The following is a 19,922-nucleotide window of genomic DNA, read 5'->3' on the forward strand; positions in this document are numbered from 1 at the left end:
GAGGAATTTTGTGTCTACCTTAGTGGGGATAAAAAAAACTTCCAACTCTATGCATCTAGAGACATTTAAATATTTTTTCCAATATGTTACAGAATCTTGGGGGCGGGGGGCTTTTCTTTGAATGGCTTTTGTGATCGTCTTTACAAAAGCCAGGTGGAGGCTTAGTAGATTTTCCCAGTTATTTCTTACAGTTCTTCAGAACTTAAAGAGGAGAGATATCCTGATATAATTTCAAGTGAATTAGTCTTCATTATCAGGTAGGCAGAAGCGAGGAGTTAGTCAAATCTGTACTTTTTAGGTGAGTCATTCTCGGATTCACTGAAAAGATTTTGGTTTCTTGTTTTTCATAAGCAGTGACTAATTTTGTATGTGTTTTTATTTTACTTTTCGGGGCCTTTCATTCATGCCCATATTTTAAGAACCAGTAAAATGTAATATTTGGCTATAAGGAGATTATGTGAAAAAGGATTCCTAAACAGAGACTTTTTGCTGAAAAACATTTTATTTCCTCATTTGTTAATTTTTACCTTGCTTAGATGTATGCAACTTGTTCTGAAAATGTATACTGTACACATTACATGAAGCAGGCAGGTGAACCAGTATGTGGAAGGAAGACTGAATTTCTGTGTGTGGGCTTCAGTTCATCAGATTATGGGTGTGGTGTTGCTGGTTCAAACACAGATGTGGTCTTCCTAAAATAAACACTCCTCTCAACCCCCTGCCCCCCCATGTATTGCACAGAGCTCTCAGCACTTGCGATGCAGGGCTCAAGAAGGAAGAGAGACGTTTCTGAGGAGTTGAGTATCAGAAGTCTGAGAACCAGTGAGGGAGCCAGCGTATTGACCCTGGTGTGGGCGGTGTGCCCCGTGAAGTTTGGAAGGAAATCAGAGCCAAATCTCATTGTTGACAGGTTGTGAAGCTTCCCTATTTCTGCAGAGTTATTGGGGTTACCCCTTCCCCCCTTTAGTTCTTTCTTTAATAAACAAGGATGTGGATTCCGCTGGACAGCTGGAACCTTGCTCACCATTCCCACACCCCTCTCACTGCCTACCCAAATTTTGTGAGAAGGTCCTGAGGTGAGTCACTTGAAGATGAATGACATGACTTAGGCCAAATGGAGGGCATCCCACGTGGGCCATGCTGATGGTTCTGGGGATTGTCAGGCCAGCGTCAGTCTTTTTGCTCTACTTCTTTTGGCTCAAAATCCATTGTGGTTTTTCTCAGCTCTTTACTGAAGGAGAAGAGACCATTTTTCCCAGCACTTGGGTTCCTCCATCTTCACTGTCTTTCTCCACCCTGCCATGTGCATGCACACGTGGAAATAAGTCCCTACTTGGGTTGGTGCAAAGATATTGGAAGGCCACTCACGCTTCCTTATTGATGTCATGGAGGAGAAACCTTTTCTCTACCTCTTACGTTCAGTACTTGGGAGTCTGAAAATTAAACTGACAGAAGACAGGTTAGCCAGAGAAAAGACAGTTTACTTACAGGTGCAGCATGTATGCAGGCAGGAGTGCCCCATGCTGAGTAACCCAGGGGGCACTTAGGATTTGGAACAATGTATATCTGCATGGGACCTAACTTATGGGGGAAAGGGAGGATGGAGAAGAGGCCTCTAGGGGAAGAAGAGGTGGGTTTCTTTAGGAAAGACAAATGTTTTTTTTAGAAGAACAAATGGGAGATAAGGAAGTTTGTGATAATGTGTGTTTATGCGGTGCGAGCCTTCTTTCTGTCTTGGCCATGAAACTCCTGAGAGGGGATTTATGGTAGGTTTACTCTTGGTCTCCTGCGATTAGAAGCTGCCTCGCAGAGGGAATTTATGGCAGTCTTCATTGCTCGAAAGTTTCTGCTTTTAGTCAGATAATGGAAGCTCCGAAAAAGCTGTGCTCTGCATCTGTGGAATCTCACATGCCTTTGTCTTACAATAATCTTTATATCAGCCCTGGGCTTCTGAGTGGGTCCCCACATTGGCAGCCAGGGAGGCTATCCCTCGTCTGTCCATCTGTTGTTCTCCGCTCCCTGGACTGTTTCAGAGTGTGCGTCTGAGACGGGTGTCGTCTCAGCATCTCCTTCTGTGCTCCAGCCCAGCAGCCTGTTACTTCTGTCCTTCCCTCCTTCTCTCTGAGATTGTTTACAATGCCCGGGAGTTTTCTGCTTGTTTGTCTCTTTCAATATCCCCCACCCCCCCGCCCCCAATAAAACAAAAACAACTTGTAATACTTGAAGAAAATCTTATCTTCACGTGTTTACAATAGCCTTGCTGGGCCATTTAATACATTACATGGCTCAGTGTTTCCCTCTCCAGGTTCACAATGAGAGGCTAAAGGGAAAGGCATTATCCCAGGCTTTTGAGCTGTTCTCACATTTCCTGCCTACAAGGTTATGTCATTGGGATACGGCTTTTAAACCTTTAGTGGAACGGAAAGCTACAAAACAGATTCTGATTTTCACCTGTGGTAAAATAAAGGCAGTGCAGTGATAAGGACTGTAGCTTCCAGCTTCACCTGGATGCCTTGAGTGCTGCCAAAGGTGCCAGCTGCCCTCCCACATCTGCGTCTGTCAGGTGGGGCTGCTGACAGCTGTCCATTCGTCCTGTCTGGAAGGTTGTATGATGATCACGTGGTGTAATGTCCTTGAGAAAATAGAAATGACAGTATTGCATACACGCAACTGTCTCCTTCAACCATTGGGCAGAACCTTAGAGCTGCTGTTTGCTTGTGTGTCTTGGTAGGCTGGCACCTCTCTAAGTTTCACAGGCTGTGTTAATAAAACAGTTGTTTGAACAATTGTCCTGATTCGTCGACCAACTTCAAAACCCGATTATTGCTTCAGTCTGGATTCGGATGTTTCAAACAGTTTTTCTTCCACATTTGTGGTCATAACTGAAAATGATCCCAGTACTAATAGTGCTCGAAAATATGCATTTGGTGGGAAATACACATTAAGCTTACTGTTGTTTGAATCATTGTATAAGATAAATTTTATTTTTATGATTTTTTAATGTTTATTTTGAAAAACCTCAGAATTACAGAAATATTGCAACTACAAGATACAAATGGACTATTCTTTCTCCAGATCGATTTGGTAGTAAATCATTGGCCTGGTGCCCCAGTCTCCCCAATATACATGGGCAACCTGGCTCACACCACCTTCTCTATGTTTATTTGATCAGGCTCTGGTGTAGTGCCAGTCTCTTTTCACTTCATTCTTCCCTCACCCCACTCAGGGGCCAACTCTCAATGCCGGGCCTTCACACCAACCCACGCCAGCTATCCCCCAGACGCAAATGTCCTCACCCTGCTCAGAACACAGCAGCCTGCACAGAACACGGCAGCCTGCACAGGACACAGCAGCCTGCACAGAATGCTGCCCTATACCCTCTCCTCACCTGCCTCAGGTGCAGATCCTTCCAGCTGGGGTTTAATTAAGGAGGACGCTGGGGCCCGACACCTGTGGAAGCAGAGAAAGAAAAACCAGATTGGGCAGAGGGAGGCACTATCTGTAGCCTGTGGCAGCTGTGGCGTTAGAATGGCCCTCCATGGTTGTCCAGAGTTGGCCCAGGTGGCCAGGCCTTTTAGCCCCTGCCACATTAGTCATTGCATGGAGGCTGTCTGGGGGAAGGCAACTTTGCAGCTGGGGCAAACCAAAAAGGGGTGACATCTGGAGGTTCCCGGCCAGCAGCACTGCTCGAACCAGGACAGCATGTCCTTCAGGGAAGGGAGGTCCCAGCAGCACTCAAGTGTCCACACCCCGGCCAGGACGCTGCGGATCCCACCCTGCCTTCCCCAGCTGGCACTTTCCTTGCCCAGTCCCCCCACCCTTACCACCACTGCCATGGCTTTTAGACAGAATTGTTCCAAAGGGAAGGAAAGAGGACAGGAGTCCCTTACCTTTAAACCATACTAAGTGAAGAAGCTAGGAGGTGAAAAACAAATACCTCATGATCTCACTTATATGTGGAATCTAATGAACAAACTAAGCTGATGAGCAAAATAGAAACCGAAGCATGGATACATGGAACAGACTGACAACTGTCAGAGGGGACATGGGAGGGGTGGGCTAGATGAAATAAGTTAAAGGATTAGCCAAAGAACATCCTATATAATAAGAGAGAAATATGCTAATTATCTGTTACACCATAACATCACAACCAATCTACAAGTGGTGGAGAGCTACAGGAGGGCACAGCAGTTACACCATAACATCACAACCAATCTACAAGTGGTGGAGAGCTAGCAGAGGGGAGAGCTACAGGAGGGTGGGGCAGTGAATTACAAGCAGCGGAGAGCTACCAGTGGCGGTGGGCGGATGGCCAGGTGAGGCAAGTGGCAGCGAGCTACTTGCACATGGATTCATGCGCAGGGCTACTAGTATATGTATAATCCATAGACACAGACAATTGTGTATTTATGGCCAGAGTGAGGGGGGTGGGAGGAAAGGTGGGGAAGGAAGTGGGTAAAGGAGGGAAAAATGGGGACATCTGCAATAGTGTCAACAATAAAAATATAGTTAAAAATGACTAATTTTATTTTCATAAATTTAGATTGTTTTTTTCATAACGGTGAAGGGTTGTACTGAGACACTTTTCCATTGAATCATCCTCCTTCAGAAGAGGAAGAAAAGGCCACCCTTTGTCCGTGTCTCAGGCACTTGTTCCCTTTCTCCTACACCCTCTCCTGAGCTTTTGGAAGTGTCCGCTTGCGAATCCGCGGTCTGGGAACAGAAATAGCTGTCTGTGTCCCCTACTTCCACAGTTTGAATTTTGACCTGATTTTACAGTTCCACTTTCTTACCTTTTGTTATTTACTATTTTATAGGGACTTTAAGAATCTTGATATTGAGCTCTTTCGAAGAGGGAGCCCCAAGAACACTTAAATTGTGGTGGAAAAAAATCACAAGAGAAAATGTCGAGTAAAACCGTATTTTAATTCTCTGTTTTCACCACCATTAAGGATATGCTGTGTTCAGAGTTGTGCTGTGTTTATGAAACACAAGGGAAGCAGGAGCAAGAACCACCCAGAGTGGGTCAGGAAGCCCCTCCTCAGGGCGGGGCTCACTTGCTTCTATATCGAGGGTCCATAGCGGTCCTAGAAAAGTCAGCAGTCGGACAAGGCTGTGGTCTTAAAGCATGATCTTGTCCACAGAGTTCTTATTACCCAGAAAGTGCAGCTTGGCTTTCAGAAACAGAAGGACAAGAAGGACAGAGGGACTGGGACAGGAAAGACCAGTGAATGAACATACAGGCCAGTTTTTCCAATTTAGAATTTAATTTTTTTGTTGTTGATACTTTAAAAAATGAATTTCAGGGGAACAATATTTAGACTTCAGAAGGACAGGAAAAAAACAAAATCCATTTATTTCCATCACCGTATTCTCAGTGAACCAGACCTAATGTTTTGAACTTCAGTGTTTTATTCACAAATTGCAAAGGTAATGATCTCCTTATGTTACACTCCTGATTGCACGAGTTGCCTCATGTCCCTGTGGTGTGTAGTGGGTTGTCGGGGACCCGAACCTCTGTGTGTGTGAAAGAGCAGGCGGCAAAGAGTTCTCTCACACCCTCACCTCACTAGTGGGCAGCGAATCTGCATTCACTTAGCTTTCCAAGAACCATGCCTGCTCTCTGCCAGAGCCACCCCCACCTGCTAGTTTTCTGGAAAATAATTTCTTGTTCAAGATTTCAATTTGATGCGTTCTCATTTCAGTGGACTCTAAGTTCAGTGAATGTGAACTAAAAGTAAGGACCTATGATCTGCTGCCAACTGGAAAGTTTATAATTATTTTATACCAATGATAGTTTAAAAAAATATATTGAAAGCTGATTCAGACCTATTTCCAAATGCTCATCCTTTCAAGCAGGCATTATTTACATCGTTATTTACCATAAAAACAGGGTGTCCCCCAAACAGCTGACAGCTCAATTTTAAAAATGAAATGTATTTTAATAAATGCTGCCTTTATAATCATTCAAAGTGTGTGTATACGTTTTGGGGGGCACCTATGTTTGGAGGAGGCCTGAAGGACTTATTTTAAAGTAGAACCCAACCTGCTTTTCAGAAGATCTGGTTCCTCATTTTATGTTGGTGAATTCACTGCATATGGTTTTTCTTGGGCAGGAGAACATTTTCTTCTCAAAATTGATGAGCGACAAATTACAGTATCTAGATTCTGGAAGCATCTGGAATTGGTGTGAATAACGTATGCCAGCCACAGTGAGAATATGCTAAGTGGAAATCTTTACTGCGGTGATTCTCTTAGCACTGTCAGCACTGGCATTTCTTATAAATATTTGTGTGAGAACATAAAGAATGATAAAAACAAATGACATAGAAATCACACAGAACCTGCTTTATTGTCACAAAATAAAAGTGTACTTTAGGAGACACAGTGCAAACTAGCTCTGAGTAATTCTGCAGTCTTGCCAAAACTTTTTCTTCCTTCCTTCTAGGTACAGAGGCAAAACATACAGGGCCGTGGCCAAGATTGTACGAACTTCTGACCAAGTAGCGGACTTCTGCAGACGGGTCTGTGCCAAGCTAGAGTGCTGTCCAAATTTGTTCAGTCCTGTGCTGGTTTCTGAAAACTGCCCAGAAAACTGCTCCATTCATACCAAAACCAAATACAGTGAGTACAAATAATGAACAGAACATTGGTCCCTGGGCCTGAAATATGAGGTCAAGTAGTTGATGTTTGTGGTTTTTTAAATAACCTTTTTAAAAAACATATATTTTTACTAATTTCAGAGAGGAAGGGGGAAGGAGAGAGAGATAGAAACATCAACGATAAGAGAGAATCATTGATCGGCTGCCTCCTGCACACCCCACACTGGGGATGTGCCCTGACTTGGAATTGAACCATGATCTCCTGGTTCATAGGTCAACACTCAACCATTGAGTCACACCAGTTGGGCTTACTAGTAAATAACCTTTTGAATTATTTTTCATAGGAACTGCTATGGAAGAATTCTCTATGATCTGCTGTGGCCAATGGTTCTGTGTTCTCCAACTTGGTCTAAGGAAGGGGTGGGTGATTAAAATCAGGACGCATGTCACTGGTTGGCATGGCGATGAAGAGTCGAGGGTGTATACACTGACATGCACGTCAGGGCATTGGTTGATTCGGAAAACTGTATGGCTGAAAGAAGGGCACAATAAAACACGTTATTGGTAATGGCTAGTCACCAGAACTACTTCTTGGTTTTTAACTGAGCAATTAGAACGAGTCTTTCATCGCCCTTTTTTACACGGGCAATGTCCTTGTCACAATCTGTTTCTCCCCTGTTGATGCTACTTTCTTCAGACTCTTGAGTGGAGTAGTTGGAGGATGCAGAGCACTCTTCGCTTTCTCTGCTCCTGACTCTGCTTCTCCACCCGGCCTGGGAGAGTTGCTACCCTGGCCCATGCCGATGTCCTCTCCAGATGTCCTCTCCCTGGGCACTTGCCTCTTCCATCTCCCCGTCAGTTGGTGACCTCTGCCTTCTGGAGTTGCTCCCTGGGCCCTGTCCTGCCTCTGCTCTGGTCTCACTCTGCACCGCGGACAGTGCCAGCTCTGAGAACTCTCTGAGCCTGGCTCCTGCTCCTTCTGTGTCTCCCTCAGTTATGTCTAATCCAAGGGGTGTCTCACCCTCGTCACAGTGACCTGGGAGTTTGTTCTGCCGGCCCAGGTTCCAGCCCGTTGCTAGGGTGTCACCAGGACCCACAAGCACGGCCGGTGCTCTGTGGGCCCCCGCCCAGATGGGATTTGTCAACTCGTGTGTCAGGAACCTGAACATGCTTGAGACAATATTCAGAGTGTGAATTTCCTATGTGATACATATCTCCCCATTTCATTCTGCATACGTGGTCACTCATGGACGAGTTGTAGGAATTCTCTCCCCACCCCCTTCTTGCCCCTGTACTCTATGTCCATGTATGAACATGTGTGTAACCTTTAAAAAAAACTTTAAATTCTCTGTCTTTTCTCTCTCATTGTAGCCTATTATTATGGAAAGAGAAAGAAGATCATTAAGCCCCCAATTGGGGAAAGCAGCATTGAAAGTGGACACCCTAAGCCAGCCAGGCGTCGGAAACGGCGAAAATCCATTTTTGTGCAGAAGAAACGGAGGTCTTCTACCGTGGACTTTGCGGCAGGCTCGGGGGAGGTATGTTTACCCGGAGCACCTCCCAGCCCTGCACAGGGACGCAGGGCCTGGCGGGCAAGTCGATGGCCGCAGTGGAAGTCTGATCCGAATGGTTGGAAACAGGAGATACCAGCACCCTCCTCCTCATTTGCTGAGAACAGATTTAGGCTGTTAGCTGCTCCAGCTGGGGAAGGGCAGCCGCTGGGACCCTGTTGGGACCTGCAGATCAGTTCTCAGAGGCTTCGCCAGGTGCTTTGCACGGAGCCACCTGGATGGGAAAGAGCTTGGGTTAGAGCCCAGCCTCGCATGTTCACGAAGGCTCTTCTCACGTAACTCCATTCCCGTGTTTCCCTCCTTCCCAGGAAAGCGAGGAGGAGGATGCGGATGCCGTGGATGATGACACAGGGAGCGAGGAAACTGGCTCTGAGCTGCGGGACGACCAGACAGACACCTCTTCGGCCGAGGTCCCCTCTGCCAGGCCCCGAAGGGCCGTCACCCTGAGGAGCAGCTCCGAGCCCGAGCGCCGGCTGCCCGTGGAAAGGACGAGACGAGGCCGAAAAGTGCAGGCCACCTCCTGTGCTGAGGGCGGCGACAAGGGCCCAGCAGCCGGCCAGGACAAGGACACAGCACAGGTAAAGCACATGGCCCTGGAACTGGCTTGCCTGGGCAGAGTGTTGAAGAAGAAAATGCATTATAGTTCCTGGCCTAGACTTTGGGACACCTGTTTAAAATACTAAAGACACCAGCACTGCTCCAGCCTAATTAAAGGCTTGGTGATTTCATAGCTTGACCGAGTGGGTCAGTGAACATCAGATTGGAGTTCTGAAGGAAGGCTTTAAAACCACCAAGAATTCTTTCAGGAGCACAGACGGAAGTCCTCAAGGTCCCATTGAACACTAGACTTTCCCTTTATAGCAGTGATGGCGAACCTATGACACGCGTGTCAGAGGTGACACGCGAACTCACTTTTTTGGTTGATTTTTCTTTGTTAAATGGCATTTAAATATATAAAATAAATATCAAAAATATAAATATTTGTTTTTCTATGGTTGCAAATATCAAAAAATTTCTATATGTGACACGGCACCAGAGTTAAGTTAGGGTTTTTCAAAATGACACACAGAGCTCAAAAGGTTCGCCGTCACTGCTTTATAGAGTACTCTGTGTTGCCATAAAATAGTAAATCAGCCCAGCGGGTCTCCCCTAAGCCCACGGGTGCCAGATGATCAGCCAGCAGGTGACTGACACCATTGTCCCCCAAGCAAATGGGGGAATAGCTCACTGTCTTGTGTACATTTGCAGATGCCCCTTATCATTCATTTCTCCTATTCAATCAGCTGCCCAAAGTTTTCCTGAACTTGGGATTCAACAGCTACTATCACTGCCTTTAAAAGATATTTTCCCTCTAGAGGCACACACATCATTGGAGGCAGTCACAACCCAGCTGAGTTGCTAAGAAGGTCCCTAGAAAGTCTTTGTGGCTTGTCCTGAAAGTTACAAGAGACTTTAGGGGGAGTCCCCTCAGGGTCCAGGAAGGGTTAGAGGGGACCCCAACCACCATGCTGTGATAAGATGACCTCCTGCTTCCCTCGTCTCTGCAGGAAACAAAGCAAGAGGAGGAGGAGAGGCTCATTCTGGAGAGCAACCCGTTAGAGTGGACAGTGACTGACGTGGTGAGGTTCATTAAACTGACAGACTGCGCCCCCTTGGCCAAAATTTTTCAGGAACAGGTACGGTGGTTCTGTGGTGTATTTGCTGTTTTTATCATGAGACTCTGGGTCTCATTTAAACTCTCTGTTTTAACTGGCTTCCTGAGACACAGCTTTGGTAGGAGAGGGGGCACTTCTTCATTACTTCTGTGGGGGGGGCAGGCAGAAGTCTGAATTCCACATATGGTCTTCACCAACACCTCCTTGGAGGACTCTTTGTGGCCAAGTGGAGATGGGAGTCTCGGCTCTCCACTTGACCTTCTTAGGTACCCCACTTCTGGGGACCTGGTGCCACCTCTGCTGGTGATGGTGGCTGGGCCGCTTTGTCCTGCAGGGGAGCAGTTGTTGCCTGAAAGGCTTTGTCTCCCTAGACTACCCCTTCCCCAGGCCTCTGGGTAGAGGGAGCAGGTCTCTGTTGGGCCTCTGGTCATCTGTGCCCATTGGCATTTCTGGGTTTCCAGCTTCTTGAGCAATAAGCCTTGGGTATAAGAACCAAACAAATAAAGCCCAGAGCACTCACCACCATGTCATATCTTGGGTCCCACAGTCCCAGCTGGTCTGCCTCTCTCCACCTTCAAATTCCTCTTAAGTTTGTTTATTTATAACATCCGGGGCTTTTCGTTATGTTTAGTGGGAGAAATAGGGAAAAATATACCAAGTCAATTTTCCCAGAAGTAATTTCCTATACATTTTGTTTTTCTTCATGCTGCTTTCAACACTGTTTTCTTTCTTGCTTCCCTTTGGCTTGGGAAAGTATTTTAAAGCCCATGGTACTAGTATGTTAGATGGGTATTGTACTAATGATGGATAAATACACAATTGATTCAATCTATACCTTACAGGAATTTTAAATTTAGCAGATGAGGTGACTGTAATGCGTTAAAATGTAAGATATGCCATGATGAGCCATAGGAAAGGATGGTTTTTATTTATATTTTCCCTCAATTTAATATGCAAACAAATTGGTACTCTCTAAACCCATGCCACCTTGCAGACTTCTCACTGGCCTCATATAAAAAGTTCACGTTTAAGCCTGTGGTGCGTGCTCTGCTGGGTTTGTTTAATTTGCTAAAATTTCTTGCATTGTGTCACAATGTAAATATCTGTCTCTCAAGACCCTGTCTATTTTTCTTAAAGTTTCCCATAAAATAAATTAAAAATATGTCTATCCAGTCTTTTTTTAGATGACACAAACCAATAGTCTAGAAAAGGGGCAATTCAAGCAATAAATCAGGAAGAAAAAAGAAAGGCCTCTGATTTCCCATGCTCCCAGTGAATTTCTCAGCTTTCCCCCCAAGTTCACCATAATGCGGTAATGAATTGTGCAAAGCAAATAACTGTGGTTCCCAGCTCCTCCCAGGGGAGAGCAGTGCTTTAATGTTCAAAGGTCTCGGATTGAACACAAGAATCTTGTATAGACAACCATAAGTGTACCCTGAATGAATGAATGAATGAATGATCGGTGGTGAGAGGGCAAGGTTGCCTCCTGGCTATCTGACTGCATTTCCTCTCTGGGTGACACTTAAAAGCAGACAGGGAGAAAAAAGCTTCCTTAGACACAAGGAACCTGGGTAATGAACATGTCTCTTCATTAAAACAAACAGAAAAGAGAGAATTAAAAGAAATGTGAGGACTTACGTGACTTGGGGCATGCTGATCAGCTATGTCTCTGTCTTGAGAGTGAAAATACAGCAGAACTTTGAAATCTTGCTAAAAGCATTGCACTTGAATGCATGACAAGTGCAGGTATAAAACACGACGCTGTAATGCATATCTACTCATTCGTATGTGTACCCTCCACATACACTGATGGAGCCTCAATAGTCAAAAGGCAGATGGGGAAGGTAGCATTCTCTGTTAGTCTAAAGTCTTCTTCTTGTTTTATTTTAGCCCCAAATTTAGCAGATGAGATGACTGTAACTCATAAATGAAAATATGTCTCTCCAGACTTTAACTGATAAATGTTTTTCAATTGGTCCTAACATGGGACAGAGGGCGGAGCCTCCCCGCCGGATGCCAGGTTATCCGTGGAGCTCGAGAACATTTGCACTGTGAAAGGTTAACAGGCTCATGTGTTGATTCCTTTTACAAGTTTCTAGTAATAAGCAAGTGAAAACAAAGCTGATTTGGGGAAAAGACTCAAGGGCTATGTATGCTGAGTCTTTTTTACTTTAGTGCTTCTAAGGCCTGTTTATAACAGCATCTCAGAAAGTTCCACGCCTTCCCAGGCTAAGGCTTCTAAGACGTGAAGTATTCCCGGCAGGTTGCCACTTCTAGAGCCAAGCATTGGGCAGGGCCCTCCCTTCAGTTGCTCTTCTCACACCAGTTATAAGCTTGATCCTGCATACCTGCTTATTTCTCATGTAGAGAGAAAAATAGGTGGACTTTAATTGATAATAACCTCATTGCTGCTAATGTTAAATGTCACTATAGGCCATTTTGCCTGTCCCAATAGAAGGCTGTTACCCCCCTGTGCTATCTGAAGCACAGGGGCACTTGAGTCCTTTCCTGTTCAATCAGACCTATAATGACTAATTTTTACTAATTTATTCTATCATCTTTGAGCCCAAAGGCCACGGCTGTGATTGGTGAGGTCTCCAGTGGGACACTCCAGGTGCCGTGTGAATTTTTAGATGAACTGGAAGGAGCCCAGGGTCTTTATTCACCAGCATGTGAAAAAAATCGCAGGGCATGGGATGGTAATCGCTATGCGAGCTCGCTCCTCTGGATGTTGTAAATTTAGAGACTATCGTAATCACCAGGAGTATTTATAGAAATTATAAACTTCCCATTACTGGAATATATGCCTTATAATTTTGAAACATTATGGCAACTGCTTAAAAAATCTATACTCTGTAATTTCATGATGTACAATGCATATTAACCAGTAAAACACTATACATCTATAACTAAACAAACACCAAACTCTCAAAATAGTTTTGCCTACTCATTCACCTTTTATGAATGAGAGACATAGAATAATCAAAGAACCAAATTAGTGATTTATTTTAATAAAAAATTTTCAGGATAATTTACAGGTTCACTTTTAGACTATTCCCTCCTCTTTCTACTTCAATAGACTTGAATGTTCCCATTAAGAAACTGCCATGTCCTATACTGACCTCTGTATCAAACAAAAATAAAGTTAATTTTGTCATATGCTAAGCATAACTTTCACGTTGTGAATTCTATTACATTTCATTTTCTAAAAATTAGTAGTCCATTTGTGCTAATTCTGTGTTGAACATGACAAGTGATTTGCCAGCAGTTCTGAATTATATGAAAGTACATTTGTAAAAATTAAATTAACTGTGAGGTCTGTTACTACAAAATCAGTGGAAAGAAAAAAACCTTTTTTCAAACCAGAACAACAGCTGCATGTGAGAGGAACTGCCAGGTGGGGTCCCTCCCGCATTCCTTGACTCCTTGCAGGGTCATGTGTGTTTTGCCAGCTTTGCCTCCATTCCCCTCCCTCCCCCGCCCTCTCCTCTGTGGGGACCCTGCAGTGGATGTTGGTGATGTGCAGCCTGCAGCATGAGATAGACATGTTGGTCAACCACATTGGATCACAGTGGCCACCACCATTGCTCTCCCATACCCGTGACAACCCGATGGTCAGGTCGCTAAATCTAGTGCTTTCAACAGGCAGCACGACACTTTGGTGTTTGGAAATCAGAGGTCTGATTTTATTCTTGGTAGCGTATTCTTCTCAAAATAAGAACATCCTAGAGTTCTGTTTTACATCATCATGGAAGATGGCGAATGAGGTGAGAACCCTGAGGACAGCAGAGGCCCTGAGGGGGCTCATTGCAGGCAGCCTGCGCTTTAACCACTCCTCCCACTTGAGGTATCGGCCCAGTTGTTGTCAGTTTTGCCCAGATAAAAGCTGGTGTGCAGGATCGCTGTAATGAATCAGATGGTTTAGCCTTAATCCACTCCCGCCCCATAATCTTCATCTTCCTGGGAATAGGAACATCTCTGCAGACGACGTTCAGCTGGGTGTCTCCCAGTTCTGATAGTCACATATGTGCAGGGGCTGCCATGTGGGCACCGCAAGACCCACGAGAAGCGTTTAACTGCTCTGAAGAGGGAAGTTCAAAGACGTGCACTTGATTCCAACCATCCAGGTTGCCCACATTTGAAATTCAGGCCACAGGGAATGGACTTTGCCCACTACCCCACCCCCAATTGTGGCCTCAAAACGGAGACCTCTTAGAAACTTCAGGCACAGTCCCCTTGATTTCCACTGGCCATAAATGCTATTTTGAATTTTGTGTTTCCTGTGCTCTTAGTTGACTTTTTTCTTATACACAGTGTGCCTTTCTGCTAGTAGTGTAGGGGGCCCCCTTTCCAGTACACTTCTGTGTCAACACTTAGTACTGTTAGACCTTGGTTTTTGTGGCTATAAAATTAAATTGTATTGTGGGCCTAATTTGTATTTCCATGTTTCTCAGTGCGGGAATTATTATCTTACTAATTCCTTGATTCCTTAATCATTCGCATTGTTCCCTTAGGTTCCAGCTTAGGTATCACCTACTCTCTGTAGCCTTCCTGACTCCTGTAAGATCAGTTCCGTTGTCCATTCAGTTTGAACGTGTAGCTCTGTGCCCATACATTAATCTTTCTACATCATAATGGCCTGTTTGCCTGCCTCCCTTGAGATGCATAGAGTCTCCTGGAAGGGGGCGGTCAATCAGTGTGATTCCCCCGGAGATTATCAGAGTGTGCCTCGCACTTAGTAGATTCTCAGTAAATGCTTGTTGAGTGAATGACATCCTGTACTTACCTGTATTACATGCCTGTGGCAGCCACCATCACTGAAATTGTCTACAGAGAGTTATAGTTACATGTTAGGGCTGATTTTCAATTGTAATTGTTTTTCTATGTCCAAGGATGGCCATCATGACTAAGTGTGGATATTAACAGCTGAGCTATAACTTTTCCTCCCAAAGTTTAACACCACAAAAACACGATTCTAGTTCCAATGCTGTCTCTAACTAGGTAGCTTTTTGGCATCAATTTCCATCTTTAAGAAAAGCTTCCATTTTCTAATATAAGTTCAGGTCTATTCTATCCTGTTCTGTCAATTTCATTAAAGCTAATGGTTAAGCCTCCTGCACATAGTTTTATAACATTACTCTTCCTAAGGCTAACATTCATACTCAGTTTGGTTTTTTGTTGTAGTTATTTTCAAGATCACTAAATAAACCACTAGTTTAAGAAATGAGCACCTATGTGACATTCACTGACAGGTGATGTCTGAGTTCATGCTTGCAGTTGCATGACAGTTAAGTCTCCGTGGCTATGGCAGCCCTGGGCACACTATGGCTCCCCCTGTGGCAGAAAGTCTGGTGTGCTAAGTGTCCGTTTATGCTCTCGTTCCATCCCTGACCTTTGTCGTGACCTTGGGCCCACCATCTCCTGGAGCCTCAGTATTCCCTCTGGAGTATGAAGAGTGTCCCGGGGAATGGAACGAGGGATGGTAGTTACACTCAGTTACTCAGTCAAACAACATCTACACAAATGAACCCAATTACTATAGAACTGATCGGGGGAAGGGGCAGGAATATCCAGTGGAGTGATCCTAAAGCTTTGCAGTGAGCCTTCCTTCTGCAGCCGGTACAGTATTACCGACATTTAATGAATATCTTCACTGTGGGGCCCCTGTGTGTAGGTGGAGAAGGATTAATTAAGATAAAAATACAGGTAGCCCTTCCTTCTGGGTGATGTAGGTATGTGGATGTAGTTGTGTGTGTGTCTGTGTCTGAACACCTGTGTTTTCCTGAATGGAAATTGTGCTGTGTAGCTGGTATATTTTTCTAGCATCTTCTCACCATTCTGATGGTGAAATGGAAGACCTTTTCTTTTAGTGAAGAGCTTTTTCCTTTAGTACAGAACCCTTTTCTAGTGCTCAGATTACATCACAGCGGAGCATAGGAAGGATGGGGCCTGGGGGTGCGGCGTGCTCCCCCGGCAAGGGGCAGTGAGCTTGGGAGGAAGAATTCCTGAAGCACCTGTTACAGTGCTTCATCCCCACCCGCCTAGATGTGACTTTCAGAATAGCCAGATTATCTTTTAGCAAAAAGGATGTGTTAACAAAGAGATGAGAGCCATCCAGCCAAGTTGCTCTCTCTGCCCTCGCTTTCCAGAAAGAGAGGAGAGGAGAGCAGCCCCTCCCGCCCTGGACCCTGGGGTGAAGGCTGCTGGGACCAAGGCATCCCCTCGGTGCTCACTGTCTGGGCTCTAACCCGACTTTATTTTCCAACAGGACATTGACGGTCAGGCGCTGCTGCTGCTGACGCTCCCTACCGTGCAGGAGTGCATGGAGCTGAAGCTGGGGCCCGCCATCAAGTTGTGCCATCAGATCGAGAGAGTTAAAGTGGCTTTCTACGCCCAGTATGCCAACTGACTCCACCCTCTGGGGAGGTGGCCCGTTGTCTTGGTGATACGGTGTCTCGGGACGGGGTCCAGGACTGGAACTTTTATTTTTCCCTGGATACGTGAGATGGTTCATTCAGTCACCGGGAAGCACGAAGGACCTCCTTCACCCCCCAGCCTGTTTCATAGTTCCATGTGTTCACAGCACACACCAGGACCACGGCAGTGGCCGCTGGAGGGTGTACATTAAAGTTCTGTGTCAGACCCTGCGGGATATGAAGAGCTTCTTTGTATAGCCACATCTCGCCTTTCTCCCACCCCAAAGCAGGCGGCTGCCTTCGAACAAGGTCCTAAACCAGGGCCCATGTTTCTTTGAAAACACCTGACGGTGCAGTTGATGTCTTTGCAATGTGACCGAGGAGGCTGCCTGGCTGGTATTTTTTGCTCTACTCATTCTCAGGCACATTCATAGATGCTTTTTTGTACCGATACACATGTGACTGTCACCACAGTTGGATCTTGGTGGCAACTAATTTCTCAAACACAGCTGTAGGCAATGTTTCAGGACATAGCTATAAAGAGATGGGCTAAACCTGCGTCGCCCGTCAGAGGTGCCTTTTAGGAAGTTCGGGGGGTGAAGGAAGGCGGTGTGTCATGGCGATGAGACCATTTTCCTTGAGTAATGGACACCTCTACTTGCAGGTTCTTTTATGGGATCTCTGATCTCTCTCATGTTCTAATGGAAGTGTGACTATATCTGGGAGGGACTCCTTTAGTCTCTTGGGAAATGTTGAGTTGTTTATTGAAGGAAAAGATTAATTTCGGAGAGCAGGAGTGGGAAGAGATTTGAGAGGAGCTTTTTACACACCAGCTACATGCCCTGAGCAGATTCTCTTTGAAGGCCATTCTCAGGGCTCGGCCCTGGCCACTCGTTTACAATAGGCCAACGCCTGTGGCGGAGCGAGCACTGGACCTGAGTCAGGCCTGGTCTTTACCTGGCGCGGCTAATTACTAACTGTGATCTTGGGTGGTGATCACTCTGCACCTCATTCCTGCCAAGTGACAGGTTGGGACACTTAGGACTGGAGCCGTGAGCACACGTTCTCCTGTCTCCGTTCTGCTCCTGCTAAGGGAAGAGCCCAGGTTGGCCAAAATGAGAAACAGAGTAAACAGGGAAAAGGGGGGTCCCCATAGCTTTTAACTCTGTCAATCCTGCAGCTCACTCTGGCTTTAGGTTCTTAGGACATTTCTTGGGCAATGTTTATTAAATTGGTAAAGAAAGATCTTCGACTCTGAGAATGGCTGGTTGTTTGTACCCAACACTTCATGTGTGTATGCCCCTGAGTGATCCAATATGTATATATTCAAACCCAGATGGACTATTCTATTCTGTTACGGTAGTTGCCCAAATACCTTTTTAAACTTCACGTTGTGCAGCAGTGAACACCAAAGGCAGAGGCTGCACACCTTCAGTTACTTTTTCACTGTAATCACCTTGATCTTTTCGCTTTGATCAGAGTCTCAACAATTCCACGAATACCATGGCAGGGGCCTGGGGGTTTTGGGGGCTTATTAGCTGCTCATTTTAAGGCGGGATTGTCAGATTTGGGAACGTTTGATTACTAATGCTAAACTGTACTAACATTCTGCCACTGTTCCAGATGAAAATGGAAAACAAATATTTTGCGGTTGAGACATTTTTCATCTCCCTGTAGCCGATTTCTACAGTCCAGTTCAAACATGTGGCAGATGCATTTGCCTGGGGACCACTGACAGAAGGACCCTTGTCTTAAGCACCGTTGTGAGGATGGAAGTGTCCGCGGTGATTCTTGCTTGGCTTGCAGTCCATTCTCTCTTCTAAGCGAAAGTTCCGACCCCCTCTCGGTGTCCCACCCCTGCCTTCTCAGCCGCGTGCTTTTGGCCTTAAATGCTCGGTCTTGTGGAGTTAAACTCTGTCCAACAATTGGGAAGGGTATCCATTTCAAGATCTTGGCATTCTCCCTGTGCTGACTCATTTATGATCTCTCACTGTGGCCTTTCCAAGCTCAGCTCTTTCTGTTGCATTTGAAACTGGAAGGAAGGAATGTGGCAGCCGAAACCTAGCAAGGTGCTTGCAGCACGAACGTCACCTTCTCATGCCCTCTCAAAGATGACACACAGGAGGAAGCGCGGCACTGAAGCAGATTTCCTGGGGGAGTATCTGGAGCCGCCCACCCAGAGGAGCTGGAAGGCTCCCGCCAGGCAGCCTGGACAAGAGCTGGCCACCACTGCTGGGGGCGCTTCCTGCTCTCCGCAGGGCCCGGTGCCCAAGACTCTCCTCTTCCTATCTCCCTCTGCTCTGCTTTGTGTGTGAGGAGGACACGCCTGCCACCACAGGCAGAAGGCCAGGCCTGAGTGATCACCCTGAAGTGATCTCATGCTATCTCCTGGCCCTTCTGGGAGCCAAGATAATGTTTTAGGATCAAGAAGATGCTTTTGCTCCGAGTGTTGTTATGTCCTCCTGAACTTGGGTTCTCTGGGAATTTCCGTGGTGGTGGGTATAACTTCACGCCAGTAGCAACTGGGCTACAGAACCGTAAGGTGGTGTTCATTTCTCTGTACGAGCCACCTCTCACCAGCTTCTGTCTTAGAAATAGGGCCAACTGCCAAGAACATTTTACTGTGCTGTTAACTGTGTCTCTTAGGGCAGGAAATACTGATGTTACACCTGTTACCGCCTCCTGCCCCAAATACCACCACAGCCCCTAAGTCAAAACGTTCCTGCAAGCGATGCCCCTCCCTTGTCCATTCCAGATACTGTGATCTCGCCTCTGTCTCTCTGAGGGACCAAAGTCCTGTCCTCTGTGTCTCCGGACCCCGCACACACCATGCCGCTCATTACCTCTTGGAATGGCTGGGGCGCGTGTTTCCCGTGCCCTGGGCCAGCAGACACTGCCAATCTGGGCAGGTGTATACCTTGAGAAGCAGAAATGCCACCTCATCTTTAATGGTAAAGGTCCATCATCACTCGATCCCACTCGAAATCGAAGGGAGCTTGTTTCAGCCTCTAACTTCTTGACTTCATTTGTACTGTGTTGGGAAAATACTCTCCACAAAAATATAGGCATAAAAACCTAACAGGAGCAGGGTATGACTGGCATAACAGAACTTACTGTGTTTTTCAAAAAACAAACAAAAAAACAACAACAAAAAACAGGCAAAGACCAGTTTCCTTCACCATGGAGTTGTGTAGCTTGAAGAACTCATCCATTCCTTTTAAAATTTGGTTCATTTGATCAAAGTTTGACTCACGGTGGTTGAGCAGGACAGCTATTGGTTAGGTTGCTTTACCTTATTTGATCATATTTGAAAGATGATTTCCTGTGTTTGCTTTGATTTATTTCTCGATAAATTAAAGCGACTCAGATGTTGAACACTGCCCCCTCTGACCCTGACTACAATCTCCAGCAGGTTGATGTTGATCAGCCTTTGAAGACTGGTCTCCGTTTCCTAATTTGTCTCCTAGGATTTTGAGTGTTGTATCAGGCAAGTGCTGAGCTTTTCCTTTTATCTCATACCAGGCACCCCTTTCTCAGAGCTGTTCTCCCTTCGTTTGGGGAGTATTGGGTGTTTTCATACTTCTTTTGTAGAACACCCATTTATATTTATTTCTGTATATAGAACTATAAGAACAGGAGTGTTAAAATCTTTGTTGTGGTTTGAACATCGTTGTTGCT

General features: G+C 45.7%; 1 protein-coding gene across 2 annotated transcripts in view; it reads left to right on the forward strand.

Moving 5' to 3' along the window:
- SFMBT2 (Scm like with four mbt domains 2) overlaps positions 1-16,475 on the forward strand; it is a 206,900-nt gene extending 190,425 nt beyond the window's left edge. For both annotated transcript variants that reach the window (XM_014455527.2, XM_023753558.1), the window contains 5 exons: positions 6,449-6,624; positions 7,974-8,140; positions 8,482-8,751; positions 9,721-9,849; positions 16,097-16,475. In XM_014455527.2, the coding sequence (XP_014311013.1) occupies positions 6,449-6,624; positions 7,974-8,140; positions 8,482-8,751; positions 9,721-9,849; positions 16,097-16,237 (883 nt within the window). In that variant the 3' untranslated portion in view covers positions 16,238-16,475. The remainder of the gene's footprint in view (positions 1-6,448; positions 6,625-7,973; positions 8,141-8,481; positions 8,752-9,720; positions 9,850-16,096) is intronic.
- The last annotated feature ends 3,447 nt before the right edge of the window (positions 16,476-19,922 follow it).

The sequence above is a fragment of the Myotis lucifugus genome, unplaced genomic scaffold, assembly GCF_000147115.1.
Source record: "Myotis lucifugus unplaced genomic scaffold, Myoluc2.0 scaffold_47, whole genome shotgun sequence".
In the NCBI taxonomy this organism is placed as follows: domain Eukaryota; kingdom Metazoa; phylum Chordata; class Mammalia; order Chiroptera; family Vespertilionidae; genus Myotis; species Myotis lucifugus.